Raw genomic sequence first — 18,906 nt, forward strand, 5'->3', positions numbered from 1 at the left:
AAAGAGTACTCATCCAAAGGTCATTTATTCACTTGTCAAATATTAAAAAAAAATGTTTTAGCATATCCAGTGGTGTGTTCTAGGGAAGGAGATTCTGATCTAAAAGAAGTCTTTTTGTTGGATAATTTCCTTCAGAGAAATACTTGAACTAATGGACAGTAAAGGAAAATCTAGAAAACAGTTTGGGATTTTGGTACATGGATAACAATTTCAGAGAAGACACTTTTTAAAGCGGGAGGCAAACTAATTTGGGCTTATTTAGCTTATTATAATTTGAGTAAATAAAATAGAGTGGATGAAAAAGAAACGCTAAAATGAGATAAGATTACTGTTCTAACTGTACATGGTTTGTTATTTGGGGAAAGAAGTAAATAATTGGTATCTTTTAACACAGGGATGTGCTTTGTGGTTACCTTTTGTGCACCAATATTGGTAATATCCCCAGGCTTGGAGAACTTGATGGTGAAATCACATCTACTTTGGTTGTGCAGCAGGGAAGGACATTAAACTGCAGGTAATCATCTTCCCCATTCTATGAGAACATTAGTCATCTTACTTCCGAGGAGTGCCTCGTAGAGTTACTTTGGTTTTTTCAGTTCCCATGCGTGTTAGCAAGCCGAAACAGAATCTAACCCGTAGGGGTGACCAAAAGGGTTGAAAAGAAGCTAAGAATTAGTTGACTATGGTTGATGGAGTTATGTTTAATGGGTCGAGAATATCTTACAGGGTTTAGTTTGCATTTCATTCCTAATAAGGAAAATGAGTCAGAACTCCTGGGTAAAGTCAGTAGATTAAATATATGCATCTTCCTTTACTCCCTTTTGAACCCCCACTAAAATGACAGTAACGATCTTTTTTGGAATTTGTGTATCCACAGGGCAGTAGAGAAAGGGAGAGGAGACAACAGCAACAAAATTTGGGAGTGTGGAGAGCATATGCATGTGTGGCAAATGATTGTCAAAACTAAGAAAGCTGAATTCCTAAGTCAGTAATGGGGAAAACGGAGAGCTAACCTTGTATATAAAGTCATTTCCCCAAAGACTCAAAAATTGGCAGCATCATCTACTTCTGGAAGACAGAGTAAAAGGATTCAGGGACAGGGAGGGGCTAAAATAGAAAAGATAGTTGAAAAGTCTGCCAACAGATTACTTCCTGACTCACCTAAACTGGGGATTGCTCACCCTCTCATGGAAGATTTTGAGCTTTACATTCTACACATAAACAGGTTTCCGAACTGAAGGACGACCGGCAATATTGATACCAGGGTGTGTGCAAGTGGACCAGCCTCATTGATGTTCAGCCAGAAAGCCCTAAAATTTCCTATCATGTATCTGATAACTCAAATATGAGCAGTTTATCAGACATGTGAAGAAAGGCTCAAACACACATACACAAAGAGATAAAAACAACCAGAAAAAAGGGCACCTGTCAATATTTATGCGAGATAAGATACTTCTATCATGAAAAAGAATAGAGTGCTATTTTTTTAAACAAATGAAGAACATTCACAGAAACAAATGCTGTTGGAAATTAAAAATATGGAGGTAGAGATTAAACCCAGTAGTTGAAATTATCTCCCAGAAAGTAGGGCAAAAGCAGAAAGGAGTGGAACAAAGAGAAAACCTCACCAAGTTGGAATAGGAATGATGAACAGGGAAAATAGCAGGGAAGAAATCATCAATGAGTGACTTAGATTGTCTACAAAGGATGGACTTGAGCGTCTACATTGACAGGCTCACCAAGTGCAGGTGCAGTGAGTGAACTCCGAGGCACATCTAAACATACCATTATGCAACTTCAGACCTTAGGACAAAGAAAAGAATCCCAAATGTTTTCAGAGAGGTGAAAAAAAAGATCAGGCTTAGGATCTATCAGCAGGAGCCCTGGGAGCCAGAATACAATGGAAAACATGATTCCTGAACTAAGTTCTGTACCCAGGCAAAATATCAATCAAGTGTGAAGGGAGAAAGTGGACACACTTTTAGATATGCAGGTTTCCCGGCGAATGTCCTCCCCCATACCCTTTTTCAGGAAGCTATTAGAAATTGTGTTCCACTCAAATGAAAGCGTAAGATAAGAGAGGGAAAGGCTGGTCATACAGGAAACAAGATACCCACCACGTAGAGTGAAGAGTCAGGGCAACCCTCTAGTGAATGGTGAGGGGAAATCCCAGATACTACAGTGCCGTACAGGGTACAGCGGACAGCCAGATCAGACAGGAGTAGGGTATATTCCAGATAGAAACTCCAGGAGAGATTTCTGCAGGAAGAAGAACTGATGCTCAGACAGCACATCTTGGGGATTTGGGGGTCAGCAGAGTTTGATTAGTTTCGTACTGGTGACAAATTCTTAGGAAAGTAGGCAAAAAGACAACAAACAAATAAGAGACTTGCTAATCTGAGGGAAAATGAAAAGTTGTACAGGAAAAGAAAAGGTTTAATTATGGCATACTGTATCACTCAACTGAGTAACATTTACATAGTCCTAATAGTGTACATTTTTATTATTGATTTGAGTATTGATTAAACAAAATTTCTGATGGGAGGATAGGAGAAAGATACAAATTTTCAAATTCCATAGAGGGGAGTCAGTTGGTAGTATCTGAAATGGAAAAATAAAAAAATAGTAACACAAACTCTTAATTAAAGATATGTACATAAATAACAAAAGAATCAATTAAAAGTAGAAAGTGGTTTCCTCCAAGGAGGGATATATGGTGGAGGAGAGGGCACTGAACCACTTTATTGCATTAAAAAAAAAAAAACGATTTGTCTGTTTGACTCTTTAAACTATATGCATATGCATTTTGATAAAAATAAATAAATAAAAAGAATGGAGATTTATGTGCTGACATTGACGTGGCATCATATGACTAAATTAAGGATTTACATTTTAACCGTGTTCTGTTTTATTTATTCCTATATAACATTTAGGTAGTGAAGTTAATAATATAGCCATTCTCAATTACCATTTTTAAATTAGCAATCTTCTTGGGAAATGTAAACCCAGACCAGTTCTCGTCCTTGTTTGAAACATGTTTGAAATCTTGAGATCTACCCACTTATCAAACCAAATACTAGTAATAATGGCTCACTTGACTTGTACATGATAGCCAAGGCAAAATGATAAAGCTATTCCAATTCAGGCCCTTGTTATAATAATTATGTTTAAATCCTAAAATATATCCATATCTCTGAAAGCAAAGATTTAATTGCTTTCTCCATTTAGAGGTTGAAATGGTTATGCTATTGGTTTTTTTTTAAATTTTTTATTATTATGTTAATCACCATACATTACATCATTAGTTTTTGATGTAGTGCTCCATGATTCATTGTTTGCGTATAACACCCAGTGCTCCATGCAGAACGTGCCCTCCTTAATACCCATCACCAGGCTAACCCATCCCCCCACCCCCCTCCCCTCTAGAACCCTCATCAGAGGGACTCTGAAAAACAAGCTATTTGTTTTTATTAGATAATGAATAGAAAAATAGAGAAAGTATTATTGCCCACTTTTTAGTTTAGCTTAGTGTTTTTTAGTGAGAGAGAGAGAGTGTGTGCATTCTAGCAGAGGGGGAGGAAGAGAGAGAATCCCAAGCAGGCTCCACACTTAGCCCAGAGCCCGATGCAGGGCTCGAACTCACAACTCTGAGGTCACGACCCGAGCTGAACTCAAGAGTCAGACACTTAACCCACTTTTTAGTTTTTAAGCAGATTCTCAAGATGAATGTGAATTAATGGAATCCTATTTTCTTTTTGCTTTCTGTTTTTAGTGGTGGGCATGTGAAGCTTGAAGAAGATGTCGATCTTGGCTATGTGGAAGATGGGACACCTTGTGGTCCCCAAATGATGTGCTTAGAACACAGGTGTCTTCCTGTGGCTTCCTTCAACTTTAGTACTTGCTTAAGCAATAAAGAAGGCACTGTTTGTTCAGGAAATGGAGTAAGTATTCAGTACCTTGCCATAGGGAAACTCCTCTATTCTTTTATATCACAGAAACAGGTATGACCCTAACCTGCTTATTATGTAAAAATCGAAAATGTGCTTATCCATGTTTCTAGCTGGCTTGTAAACAGTTCTTTGGTCATAGTTGTTGGAATATTTCTGTTGCATAATCTGTGCAAGCCTGGGAATAAGAAAAAGTATAATCTTCCTAATCAAATTCTTCCATTTTTCTTTTGCATTATGTTAATGTGATCTCATATAATATAATGCTGGTTTTCTACAAGTGATCTGGGAGAGAAGGTTTTTTTGTTTTTTGTTTTTTTTTTTTCCTTGACAGAGAGAGACGGCGAGAGAGGGAACACAAGCAGGGGGAGTGTGAGAGGGAGAAGCAGGCTTCCCACCAAGCAGGGAGCCCGATGCAGGGCTCAATCCCAGGACCCTGAGATCATGACCTGAGCCGAAGGCAGACGCTTAACGACTGAGCCACCCAGGCGCCCCTGGGAGAGAAGTTTTAATAAACTCTAATGGGACTTTAAAAAGGGTGTAGAAAAGGGCATTGGCCACAATATTTAACAACTGGTATGGTCTAGTCACTGAGCAATTAGAACAGGTCATAAATAGTTGCTGTAGCCACACCAAGCGTGTATCAGTCAAGGATAACTCCTAGAAATAAAAACTGAATAAGTCAGAGAAATGTTTATCACAGATGAACAGAAAGAATAGCATTGTTTAAAAGACTAAATTCTATTTTTTCAGTCACATATCTGATAATGTAGGTCCTATATAAGTAAGTTTATAAGTTAGATAAACATGCCCCAATAGTGATCACAGTTTGGTCATTTTCTGTTAGGAATTCCTATACTAATAAAATAATTTTTACTTCTTTTTCTTTTGGCATGCACTATGATTTTTTTTTTTAAACCCTACCTAGATTCTTGGCTTGAGCTGGTCATATTATCCAGTTGAGGTAAAGGATCCCTGTCCTGAAATTGTAAGCCTTCAATCCTGGTCATTCCATGTAGATCCTCCAGGGATATGCCAAGAATTTTCTTAGGGAGGTCTTACCAACTGTAACTCTTTGCCAAAGGATAGGAGTTCTTATGGCAAGTGAAAATAGAGAAGGCACATAGTAAGTAGTTCTGCTCCTACAAAGGGGTCTACTAAGTCTTCTTTCTTGAGTAAGTGAGAAGATGTTAAGGGGAAATGCTTTTTTGGGGGGATAGGGCAAAAAGTGGAATTACTTCTTGATCATTCATGCTAATGATAACAATGTCTTCTTCATCTAGAAGTGTATAACACAGAGACCAAACAGTTTTGTTAATAAAATATTTGTTTAACGAATGAATAAATTGATAGACACAAGTAATTCAGGTGGCAAATATCATCCAAATCATTTGCAGTAATTATGCATAATACAGAGACATTATATCCTATATATTTTTAATTCACAGTAACTCTAAATATACAATAAAAATTAAAATGAGAATACAGTAGATACTGTCTATGTACTGTACATTGTATAGTTAAGAGTATGGGCTTGGAATCAGACAGTCTGAGTTTGAATCCCATCTCTGTTTCTTTCTAATTGAGTGAGATTTGGCAACTCATCTAGCCTCTGTGTGAGTCGATTTATTCCCCTTTAAAATGAGAAGAAGAATATTGTGTGCTTTACAGGATTGTTGTGAAGAATCAGTGAGTTAAGGGGTGCCTGGGTGGCTCAGTCATTAAGCGTCTGCCTTCGGCTCAGGTCATGGTCCCAGGGTCCTGGGATCGAGCCCCGCATCGGGCTCCCTGCTCAGCAGGAAGCCTGCTTCTCCCTCTCCCACTCCACCTGCTTGTGTTCCCTCTCTTGCTGTGACTCTCTCTGTCAAATAAATAAAATCTTAAAAAAAGAAAAAATACAGTTGACTGGGCACCTGGGTGGCTCAGTCGTTAAGCGTCTGCCTTCGGCTCAGGTCATGATCCCAGGGTCCTGGGATCGAGCCCCACATTAGGCTCTTTGCTCCGCGGGGAGCCTGCTTCTCCCTCTCCCTCTCCCCCTGCTTGTGTTCTCTCTCTCGCTGTTTATCTCTCCCTGTCAAATAAATAAACAAAATCTTTAAAACAAAACAAAACAAAACTAGGCAGTCTGGGTGGTGCCTGGGTGCTCAGTTGTTAAGCGTCTGCCTTCAGCTCAGGTCATGATCCCAGGGTCCTGGGATCGAGCCCCACATCAGGCTCCCTGCTCAGCGGGAAGCCTGCTTCTCCCTCTCCCACTCCCCCTGCTTGTGTTCCCTCTCTTGCTGTGTCTCTCTCTGTCAAATAAATAAAATCTTTAAAAAAAAAAGAAAAAAAGAATCAGTGAGTTAAGGGGCGCCTGGGTGGCTCAGTTGTTAAGCGTCTGCCTTGGGCTCAGGTCATGATCTCAGGGTCCTGGGAAGCCTGCTTCTCCCTCTCCCATCCCCCCTGCTCGTGTTCCCTCTCTCGCTGTGTCTCCCTCTGTCAAATAAATAAAATCTTTAAAAAAAAAAAGAAAAAAAGAATTAGTGAGTTAATACTTGCAACTTAAATGTAGTACTTAAAACAATGCCTGAGGCATAGTGAGTGTCGGATAGATGTTTGCTAGGACTCTCTTGTGATTCCTTGTCACTGTTGTGCGATGTGGAAACTGAGCGTTGGGCCTGCTTAAAACCCATTGATAAGAGCGGTGAAATGGGCACTCACAGCCAGGCCTTTTGACTTTAAACCTCAGCCTTTTCCCACTGATACGAGGAATTCTTAATCTCGGGAAACAAACTGAGGGTTGCTGGAGTGGGGGGTGCGGTGGGAGGGATGGGGTGGCTGGGTGATAGACACTGGGGAGGGTACGTGCTCTGGTAAGCGCTGTGAATTGTGCAAGACTGTTGAATCTCAGATCTGTACCTCTGAAACAAATAATGCAATATATGTTAAGAAAAAAAAAAAAGAAGATAGCAAGAGGGGAAGAATGAAGGGGGGAAAATCGGAGGGGTAGACGAACCATGAGAGAGGATGGACACTGAGAAACCAACTGAGGGTTCTAGAGCGGGGTGGGGTGGGAGGGATGGGGTGGCTAGGTGATAGACATTGGGGAGGGTGTGTGCTATGGTGAGCGCTGTAAATTGTGTGAGACTGTTGAATCACAGACATGTACCTCTGAAACAAATAATACATTATATGTTAAAAAAAAAAAGAAGAAGAAGATAGCAGGAGGGGAAGAATGAATGGGGGGAAATCAGAGGGGGAGACGAAGAGACGATGGACTCTGAGAAACAAACTGAGAGTTCTAGAGAGGAGGGGGGTGGGGGCAAGGATTAGCCTGGTGATGGGTATTAAAGAGGGCACGTACTGCATGGAGCACTGGGTGTTATAGGCAAACAATGAATCATGGAACACTACATCAAAAACTAATGATGTAATGTATGGTAATTAACATAACAATAAAAAACCTCAACCTTTTTCTTCCCGCATATTTGTCAATCTGCAGAGATTTGTTAATCTGAAATCTGCATTTTCTTAATTGTATTTTATAGTTACATTTTTTAAAAAGATTTTATTTATTTATTTGACAGAGAGAGACACAGCGAGAGAGGGAACACAAGCAGGGGGAGTGGGAGAGGGAGAAGCAGGCTTCCCGCTGAGCAGGGAGCCTGATGCAGGGCTCGATCCCAGGACCTTGAGATCATGACCTGAGCCGAAGGCAGATGCTTAACGACTGAGCCACCCAGGTGCCCCTATAGTTACATTTAGATGTGGATGTATGTCATAGATTAGACAGAAGACAGAAAGCTATCCACTGACAGCCTGCCCCCTGAAGAACTTCTCTGATCTTAAACCTAGCTGAATTCTCCCCCACTTCCCACTCCACTGAAAGTTGTTTTGAAGTATCAGATCTAGGTGTAGATTCCGTTTCCGGTACGTATAAGTGAAGATAGATTATTGTCTTATAGTTTTTAAAAATTTGGTGCCATTTTATGTGAAATTTTTCCTTACATTTTGTTTGAGGGCTTCACAGTTTCCATGGCGTGGAGGTCGTTCATCTCTGTCGCTTGGGTTGAGGTGCCAGGGCTATAGCTTTGTGAAACTTTCTTCTTAGCCCAATCAGGCCTTCCCTCTTCTTCATTGGATTGCTCTTTATCTCTTAGGCTTCCTAAAGGATGAATAAAACTTTGGTATAAAGACCGTTTCTTTGGAAGAAACTTTTATATTGGATAATCGGCAAATGATTGTATCTCTGCTGAGTTTTAAAACTCCGTCCTATAAAATTTAAGTTAATGAAATTCAAAACAATAATTTCATTGATTTCTTTTTAGACTGTATATTCATTTCCCCTGTTAAAATTCATTATTCCCTTTGAGTCTAACTGCTGATCTCTAGAAAATATTATTTTAGGTACTTGAGAAAGAAATAAGGAAATTAGTCTTTAGAAGAAAGTACTGATCATTTTTCAGTACCGTCAAATTCTAGGCATATAACAGTTAGAAATTAGTGCTTATTTTTCATGCTTCTGTATCAGAGAGTTGACCTGTACTCTTGACTGATTTTGGATTTCAGGTTTGCAGTAATGAGCTGAAGTGTGTCTGTAACAGACACTGGATTGGTGCAGACTGCAGCACATACTTCCCTCACAATGATGATGCAAAGACTGGCATAACTCTGTCAGGCAATGGTAGGTACTTGATTACTGCCATTACGTAGTTTTTATACATAACGAGAGAGAACTGCTCTTCAGAGAGTTTCATTTGGATTATTGTTATAGCTCAAATATAATATACAACTGGGATCCACAGTATGAAACTGATATTTTCCATTTCCATTTCCATGTGTAATATTGAATATAACTTAGTCTACTGATTTAGCCTTATCTTGTCCTACATCAGACTGAGATTTTTCAAGTATTCTGTTTTGGGGGGGTGGTGACAACAAACCCTAGCATTTCTTTTAAATGAAGAAAGTAGTCCTATTTCTTAACTCTCTGAATTTAAGGAGAGAATTTTATATTTTGGGATTGAATACATAGAAAAAAAGCAATTTGAAGAACTGGGTTATTTTTTAAAGATTTTATTTATTTATGCAAGAGAGAGCATGAGCAGGGAGTGGGAGGGGCAGAGGGGGAGGGAGAAGCAGGCTCCCCACTGAGCGGGAAGCCTGACCTGGGGCTGGACCCTGGGATCATGACCTGAGCCGAAGGCAGACACTTAACCGACTGAGCCACCCAGGCACCTCTGAAGAATTGACTTTTAAATATCTTGTTGGCTTTAATATTTTTTTATTATAGAATCCCATCTCCATTCAACCCAAGTTCTGTAGCCTGAACTGTAGATAATTCTAGAAGTAGTAACCTTGGCCGAGGTGTCTAGAAGGGGATTAAGGACATAGATAAGAAACAACGGGTACAGATCTAAAAGCTACAGTGGCCCAAATGGAGAGGTAGAAATTAAATGCAGATAGTTGTAAGAACACATGCCTTGGAGGTAGATGTCCCCTTTTAAACTATTTTATCATTTTTCATGATTAAGTGTTAATTAATGTTCAAATCCTGAAGTCCATTCATCTTCCTGTTCATTGTAATCATCCAGACAGGTTAAAAATCTTAGCCACGATGACTTTAGCAAGGAAAGTCAGAGAATGATGAAGATTCTGGTGTCCTCAGTCTTAGCAAGGGTAGTATGGAGCTTTTTTCAGCAGTGAATGCAGAAATGAGGCTATTCAGGTCCCTGGATTTAAGTGACTTGTCAGAAGTCATATCATTACTTAGAAATAACCAGGCTAAGCCTCCAAGTTTATTGATCCCTGTAAAAATTGCTGGAAGAAAAAGAAGAAAAGGCAGATATGCTAGGCCCTAGAGTAGGAAAACCCCAGTGCCCCAGTGGGTCCTCTGGCATCTGCATCCCCCCATCCCACAGAGGATGTGCGCAGGGTGGGCTGTGCCGGTTTCCTCGGATGCCCTGCCGTAGGACACGACTTACCGAGGCCTCCCATACAGGGGGGCGGCCGCTTCTGTCATGGGGATTTGCGATCTGCCCTAGTTGCCCGTGATTACAAACTGTTGACATCTAGAAAGATGCTTCGGGAGTGCAGCAGACCAAGAGAGACCTGAGCTGCTCTGAGTGAAACAGATCTGGGTGATTTAAGCATCTGGTAGAAATCATTATCAGCAAAGCAGCCAGGCCTCCGATCTGCCTTTTCTGCTCCTGGGCCCTCCCTTGAGTCTCTTGCCCGAGCCTTTGACTTATGGGGTCACTCACACTGCTATGATCCCCCTAAGGATTCCACCTCTGCCTTCCTGACAGCAGATGCTGACACACAGTGCCATTACCGAGTCCTGAGCACTGGCCTCGCCTTGGCCCTCTGCCGGTCTGCTGCCGCCTGGCTCTCGTGCCTGGCAAGCACCAGTCCCTGGCTCGCCACACACTCTCTTTTCCTCTGGCTTCTTTCCTTCTCTAGGATCCCACAGCCACCATTACCAACTGGGAACTATAAGCCCATTGTTTGGTCACCTGAGCACTCATTATATAAATCCGTAGACACATTTTCTCTCTCAAGGAGCTTACATTTGAGAGACAAAATATCACACGTACAACCGAGGGCGATAAGGACCTTGCGTTAGTGGTCAGGATGGAAGGATATGGACAGTCACATTTCTGGAATTCCTGAGCAAGAGGTCAGGGTCAAAAGGAACATGGATTTCTACACGTTCCTATCCAGAGAGTGCTATGGCAATATGGTAGAGTCGCTCTCCCTTTGTTTTTTATTTTTTACTCTTCCTTTTAGTAGTTCAGCGACCTCATCTTATTTTTCAGAAAATTACGTGGGAAATAAAACTGTGCAAAATATACTGGGACAAGAATGAAAAGGGAATGTAGACAAAGAATTACGTAAACAAACAGTTGATTCGGATTGCTAAGTAATGCTTGATTTTTCGTCCCTTTAAAAAAACACCCACTTTTGGGGCGCCTGGGTGGCTCAGTCGTTGGGCGTCTGCCTTCGGCTCAGGTCATGATCCCAGGGTCCTGGGATCGAGCCCCACATCGGGCTCCCTGCTCTGCGGGAAGCCTGCTTCTCCCTCTCCCACTCCCCCTGCTTGTGTTCCTGCTCTCGCTATGTCTCTCTCTGTCAAATATATAAATAAAATCTTTAAAAAACAAAACAAAACAAAACAAAAAACAGCCACTTTTTTACTTCACAGTATGTATGGATATCAAATCATTATGTTGTACACCTGAAACAAATACAACCTTATGTCAAGTGTAGCTCAAGAAAATTAAATTAAAGAAGTGTTCTCTAAGATTAAGATTTAAAGGGAAAAAACGCCCACTTTGTAAAACAAATAATTTCGTTAGTGTGGTGATTACAAATATGGGGAATAATGTTCCTGAAAGAATTTTGTCTCAAAATTTCAGTTATATACACTGATCTTCATTGTTTTCTGTTTCCCCCCATAGGTGTCGCTGGTACCAATATCATAATAGGCATAATCGCTGGCACCGTCTTAGTGCTGGCCCTCATATTAGGAATAACTGCATGGGGTTATAAGTAAGTGAAATGTCTCAGTATTGTTACTATCGAAGTAGACTTTAAAACATTTCATTTAAATTAATTAAGCACCTAGAAAGTTGTGTATCATTGGATAGGTATACCTGCAATGAAAATCAGTCTGGTTCCACAGGCAATCAGTGAATAGTCTTGGCATGATTAGAGGTGATAATAATTTACTATGTTTTTAGATTTTGAGGTAACTCCCTTCTATTCTGAAAGTAAAGAATATTGTTTTAAAACCGTTACGTGAAGTAAAACCGATCTAAATCGTGTCTTAATGCGAAGGCTGTGTTGGTTTGCTCTTGAGTGACGTGGGCTCTCTTGACTTAAACCCACGCCCAGAGATCTAGGCAAGATGGTCCCATAGGGAGCATAATGCTTTAGTACCAACAGCAGTGACGCCGTCAATTCTCAGCAAGAAAAGCCACGGCAGATGTGTGACCGAGGACTTGCCGTGGCCCAGCATCGTGCCAGAGGCAGAACCTCTTCCTCTTCATACCCAGTACGAAGGGGGCACTAGTATTTAACTATTGGGTGTTTGTGTGTGAAGAAAATACTGTTCAGAGACTTCATTTGTTCACATTCAGAGTCAACTTTAAGTTACTGCTTTTAATATGTAATTCTTAAGCTTCAAGTTCAGCTTAGAAGTTTTGGGTTCTTATTTATACATTTTTAAAAAGTTACAAATTACGTAACTTTTGAATACTGAAACCCCTTGAGCATTTAGCTAAGGAGATGACTTCGGGCATTCCAAACTTACTTATTTTCTGAATATGTTCAGTTTCCTTTTGAAGTACTTTGATATTAACGATGTAAAAAATTTCCTTAGGATTCAAGTAACTTATTTAAGTTTAATAAATTGAAACTTAAATATGGTGAACCTTGAGTTCTGTTTAATATTTCAACTTAAAATCATTGTTCTGCTGATCTCTCATGATGATGTTTCAGTACCCCGGCCCTAGGGTTTTTCTCCATTTGAAGGGCCTACAATGTTTTCTAGGCATTCTGGCCATTACCCCATTTTATAGTACTACCCCCCACATACGCCTGACTTACTTCACTGACAGACTTGGGAATTAGGATATTTTAGGCTTCAAAATTACCCCAAACTGTTCAGTAGACTAGGCACTATGTAATTATGTGCTATTATTATTATTATTATTATTATTATTATTACCTGACATGGTCTTAAACCAACTCATTTGAAGGAAATCTCTTTAAAAGTATATATGGCTGTTGTTTGTTGTGAAGTCAGAACCCTGAAAGAGTTTCTTTGGTGGAAAAGAAAGAGCAGTTAGCTTACTGCCAAGATAAACGTTGTATGCTGAAAGCATTAAAATACACGAGGGCATCTGTGGAAGGCACATAGATACCTACGTGCCTCTTTGATGTGCAGGCCGTTAGCTCTATGGCATACTTCCATTTGCACGGGCTGATTTCTTTCTTTCTTTTTTTTTTTTTAGATTTTATTTATTTATTTGAGAGACACAATGAGATAGAGAGAGCATGAGAGGGGGGAGGGTCAGAGGGAGAAGCAGACTCCCCGCCGAGCAGGGAGCCCGATGCGGGACTCGATCCCGGGACTCCAGGATCATGACCTGAGCTGAAGGCAGTCGCTTAACCGACTGAGCCACCCAGGTGCCCCCTGCATGGCCTGATTTCATCATAACATTTGGAGTTATAAAATTACATGTCTGAAAGGAAGGCTTTTCTGAATATTTATCATATGACCTCGCCTCACACCCCAGGTGAATTAGTCCCATCTTGGAGTTAACGCTATTTCCTCGACTTCCCTGATTTAAGACCTATGTGGTAATTGCCATCACAAGCTTTGATCTTTTGAAGTAGCTCAGTGGTTTCATTGGTCATGTGAAAAGGGGAAGCCAAAATTATTAGTTCTGTTGTGTGTGATTTTCTGCCACCTACTGATGCAAATTGGTATTTCTTGTTTTTGCAATCTTGAAAAAAAATTACCTTTCAGAAAATATGAAATCTAAACTTCTCTTGCTAATGAAATTACCTATGTCCATTTGTTTTAATGATTAGAATGAAAGTACTTCTGTTTGTCATTTCTTATTTTTATGAAATTCTTTTGAGATTTCACTGTTTTTTCTTTTTTTCATTTCTGAATATATGTACTTTGCGTATTCGCTAAGGAAAAAGACAAATCTTATTCATACCACAGAATCCTCTTCATAAATTTGAACCTGAGTGATGAAAGTTTTAGTGCTACTAAACTTAATTCAGAGTATGTTTAAGAATAGAACGAGAATGTAGAAGTTTTAATACAGGAGTTAAATTCATGAAATTCATATTCTACTTGAAATTCAAAAATGGATTTAGGACCTGAAAACTCGTTTCCTCATTAATGCTTCCGATTAAACTTTCTGCCCGTTCTCCAAGCCTTGGAGTGAGGGAATGGCGGAATAGGCAATGAGGAATACTTATTTGGAACTGATGGACCACTAGGTAATCAGATGGAGGGAATAAAAAGTTAAACATACTGAATAGAAAGAGTCTGGGACTTTTTCTCCCCATCCCCCAATCTGATGGTTTCAACTATGAAAAATATAGATAACAAATTGGCCCTTTTACTCTCATGAGCTCATTATTAAGCCAAGATACTTACAGGGTGTATGAAATAGATAGGCAGATAAAGGTGCTACGAATAAAATTGATATGGAAACATTATCCTTGATGTGGGGAGGAAGGAGCCCAGTACTCAGTTGCTTGACCTTTCTAACATGTCTTCAGAATATTAACACTTAACTAGGTCACGATAGAAAGTTAAAAATTAAGTCTTTTGAGTTGTAAATTAAAAGTCACTGGTGTCTTACTATTATACCCCCTAGAACACATTTTTGTTTAATATCGGTTTGTTTTAAAACTCATGTAATTTTGTTTTGGTGTATGGCCAAATGAAAAAGAGAGACTAAAGTTTGACCAAAGTATTTCCAGTGTAAAGTTTCAGTAAGTAGTGATCACTTAGAAGGTCCCTAACAGCTGTGAATTAACTCATTCTAATATATCCTACATGATGAAATAAGATGTTCCCGTGTCCAATCATGTTTTCCCATTTGAAATTCTTAGGAAGAGCTTTAGTTTGGGATATATATTCCAAAAGGAATGAATTATGATTTTTATTTCTATGAAAGCAGTTAATTTATAGAAGTAACTTGAATAAGATTGACTTTAGAACATTACTAACTAAATGTTTAATATTGTACAATTGATATTGGGAAAACAGGTGTTCTTTCATAACCGAAGCTTATTTATGCTGTTAAAAATATTTATTTGAAAATTTTGTCACTAACCCTTTGGTGTCGCTTCTAAAGATGAAGTAGAGAGAGAGAGAGAGAGTGTGTGTGTGTGTGTGTGTGTGTGTGTGTGTATCGTGTGAAAGAGAGTCTGTGTTTGTATTCCCCATGTTATTTTACTTTTTTTAAGGATTTATTTATTTGAGAGAGAAAGAGAGAGTGAGAGAGAACACGAGAGGGGAGAGGGTCAGAGGGAGAAGCAGACTCCCTGCCGAGCGGGGAGCCCGATGTGGGACTCGATCCTGAGACTCCGGGATCATGACCCGAGCTGAAGGCAGTCGCTTAACCCCTGAGCCACCCAGGCACCGTGTATTACCCATTTAGTTTTGCAATTCAGAAATCCTCTAGTGGAGACCTTTCAACGAATGCTAGACCTTTCATGTTTATTGCTCTCTCTGAATATACTTCCATAGGTAACTAATTCTTCTTTTTTTTTCCTTTTCTTCTTGTCCATGAAAAGAAATTATCGAGAACAGAGGTATGTGATGAGAATAATCTGAACACATAACTGAAAGGTTTAAATCCTATTAACATCCTTGGAATTCATACATGCAGTTATAAAAGTTGTAAATGTTGACTTTGTTTCTGTGATCATAGAGCAATCTTGTTTTTCATGACCTTGAAACGATAATTTTAATGGTGCTGTGGAATGTATTATTTATTTACAAATAGATCTATCATTATTTAATTTTAATGGTTCTTTCACCCAACAGTACCATAATAATAGAAGTTACCTGTGCTACTATTATAGTAATGTATAGTAATGTATATGGAAATGAACTTTTTTCCATCTAAAACAAACTTCCTCTGTGTTAAGTAATCACCTGTGTTTACATTAGTTAATTGGCTTTTCTTCATCTTTTTAGCAATCTTATTGCCTAGTACTTTCTGAAGGAATTTATTTTTTATTTGTTACTGTTGTTATATTAATAACTTCCATACAAAAATGATAAAATTTATATAGGCACAGTGCTGGGATCAGGAGAATGTCCTGGTACTTGATGGGCCTGTTTACTTCTGCATAAGAAAATACTTTTGTACTGATTAGGTAATTGTGTAGGTAAATAATTTGCATTATTGGAATCTCAGATTGTCTAGTGTAAAGGCCATAAAGTCAGACACCCTGTTCATCATAACCTTAAAATCTATGTTTAACCATCAGCATGAAAAGTGGTACAGAGCACTCATGTAGTTTTATAAAAATGCCTATTTTTTCCTAAATCTAAATTAACCCATTTTGAGATAGCCCCTTCACTTTTCACATTTAAAAAATTATTAATGCTCTTAGCTATTATACAAAAAATTTAAAATATCCTGGAAGACCGGGTCTTATGCATCATGTAATACTAGTTTTGTACTCAAGATAACTGTGCAGATTCATACTTAACTTTCCCCACTGTTGCATCAAATGTCAGGCAGATTGGGAATAAGATGTAATAAACATGATAACACTTTTTCAGGCCCTAACTAGCTTTCATTTTTTCACAAATTAAAATTTTGAACTTTACTTTTCTGTTTTGTTCCATGTTGTAATTTAAAATTCCTGTAAGAAGACTTTAGCCATAAGTGTCTACAGTCTCTATAAATGTGCTCATACTGAACCAACTAAGATCCTGGTCAGTTAGCATAGATATTAGGAAATATTCATCCAGTCCTGGGATAACTAACTAAGTCGTCAGTAATGGAAAAAGTAAACCTGAGACAAAATGACTTAAGTTTTAAAAAGAACTAGATTTCTTTTTGACATGTTTAAAACTCTTGTGTCTAATCACTGGAGAAGAGCTGGAATCATTTAAGCTTTCTCTTGGATAGAATTTGATCAGTTATATCAGAAATCTAAGTTTGGTGGCTTTCTCCAATGAAAAACAAAATTAGGCTAATAAGATCAAATATTGATGACTCAGCCTCATTTCCGTAGTAGCTAAGGCTGTAAGGTAATCTAATATTGCTTACATATAAAAAGGAAAGTAAAATGTCACAAATATAAGCCACATAAGCAAACCTAAAGCAGTGCTCTAAGACACATTCTCACCTGGAGTACTATCCGGAGTGAGGGAATTGCCCACACTACAAAAAATTATTAATATGCAAAACTGTGTACCAACCTCTTATTCTAACTCAGTACCTGCATAGGTACAGTTGAGAACATTTTTTGCATTAAGAACTTCCTTTATGTGTCTGATACAATTTCATGCCTCCTGGCATTACTGAGTCATCATTTTATCAATCTGGTTACTATTTTGGAACCTAGTTCATATTTTGAGAGTGGTCACATCTTCGACAGATATGTATTTTATGTATTTTGCTATATTTCATTACAATGTTTATTTATTTTTGCCCTTGTCTATAGCTAATGAGTCTTAGACTTGTAGAATAATTCTCAGAGTGAAGAAGTAGCAAGTAATGGACTTTAGTAAATATCTTCTGAAGGATTTTCCTTTTTGAGAATATTTGTCCGTGGCGATAGAGCAGGTGGGGAAAGGCCAGTGGACCAAAGCATGCATTAAGAAATGTATAGTCTTATAAAAATATTTTCAGATGTTCAGAAAGATGTGTTCAGTTCTGAAGGATGCTAGGAAATAGAAAAGAGAATTTTGAGTTGTCAAACCTTTAAATTTAAAGGTTTTCCTTCGAGGTTCCATGGTGAGAGGACTAAGTGACGAGGAATCAGAAATTCACTCGCCAGGATGTGATTTCTGGGGAAATCACTTAAATTTCCCTTGACTTTTAAATCAGATAAAGTTCTATGTAATCTGTGAAGCATCACAGTGAGGGAAGTTCTTAGCATGTGGTCTCTGAAGACTTTGTGTTTCTCTGATCTTCAAACGAAGGAGGTGGATGTGGTTGTTCTCACATCCACGTGAATGAGGCCCACACATACTGGTTGACCTGGTGCCAGTGTGCGTGAGCATAAAGGTTTGCTCTGACACTAAATGCAAGACCATATTAAACATATAGCCGGTTATCAGATTCTTATTAACGATAGCCATTAGGCATAACTTCCAAATTATTAGAGAAGTCAGGCAAGTAACTCTGTGAAGGAACTTGATAACCTGGCATGATAGGTTTAATTGCAAGTCTGTCAACCCTTTGTTTTCCTTTTGTTTACAAACTGCTTAATAAAAACAGAAGCCCTGTTCTGGACACAGTAGAGGCAGAACCCCATGCATGAATGGTATCACTTTAAATCTGCCAGTGTTACCTTATGAAGGGGAGAACCATGTAACCTAGGAACCGTGGAGAGTTTTTTTATACATCATGTAGTCAGAAGGATGGCTGATCTTTTTCTTTAAAATTTTCAGGGACGAAGGCTTCCATATTATTTTCAGCTGATGCTATCATAATTGCTTTAGGACCTAGCAGCTGTATACTCGTGTGTTTGTTTTTTTTTTTTAAGATTTTATCTTTAAGCAATCTCCACACCCACTATGGGGCTCTAACATACAACCCCAGGATCAAGAGTCTCACACTCCGCCAACGGAGCCTGCCAGGCGCCCCAGCAACTGTATACTTTGATACAAGAATTATAAGTTTGAGCTTTAGTTTTTAGATCGGTTTGCAAGTAGCAATAGAATAAGAAAACATTAATTTGAACTTGGATTTATATAACATCCATATTCAGCTGAAATATTCTCTTCCTTGGTCTGAAATGAACACACATCATTATGATTAATGTGAAATAGAATAAATAATTAGATCATATCTTCCTGATCTGTACCTTAAGCAGAAACCCCCTTCCCCATTTCATTTCTCTCTCACCTGTTTTAGCCAGTTTATTTTCTGCTTGTGAACCTCCCTCCCTCCTTTTTTTCAAACCTATCTTAGTTTGTTTTTATATTATTATTAATTATATTATTATTATTATTTAAGTGATATTCATGCATCTGTCAGTGTGACTTGGTTCATATTATATAATATTTCTTAAAACAGTAAAGTAACAATTCTAGTATCAGACAGCCCAGACACCAACAAAGCATTGGAGAAATGCCTCCTTCAGCATTAAGGTTAAGACTTAAGTTTTTTTCATTGTATTCTCATTTTGAGTCTGTGTAAGGATTAAAGTTAAATATTATGGTTCATTGGACCCTTTAAGGAAAGACCAGACTACC

At 38.7% G+C, this 18,906-nt stretch overlaps 1 protein-coding gene across 14 annotated transcripts in view; it reads left to right on the plus strand.

Annotated features, from left to right (window-relative positions):
• ADAM22 (ADAM metallopeptidase domain 22) overlaps positions 1–18,906 on the plus strand; it is a 224,172-nt gene that overhangs the window by 184,890 nt on the left and 20,376 nt on the right. For 13 of the 14 annotated variants that reach the window (XM_044920240.1, XM_044920244.1, XM_021689563.1 and 10 more), the window contains 5 exons: positions 395–514; positions 3,773–3,941; positions 8,496–8,610; positions 11,387–11,477; positions 15,258–15,275. In XM_044920240.1, the coding sequence (XP_044776175.1) occupies positions 395–514; positions 3,773–3,941; positions 8,496–8,610; positions 11,387–11,477; positions 15,258–15,275 (513 nt within the window). The remainder of the gene's footprint in view (positions 1–394; positions 515–3,772; positions 3,942–8,495; positions 8,611–11,386; positions 11,478–15,257; positions 15,276–18,906) is intronic. The other variant, XM_044920245.1, reaches the window with a different exon arrangement.

This window comes from Neomonachus schauinslandi, chromosome 12 (genome assembly GCF_002201575.2).
Source record: "Neomonachus schauinslandi chromosome 12, ASM220157v2, whole genome shotgun sequence".
Classification (NCBI taxonomy): Eukaryota; Metazoa; Chordata; class Mammalia; order Carnivora; family Phocidae; genus Neomonachus; species Neomonachus schauinslandi.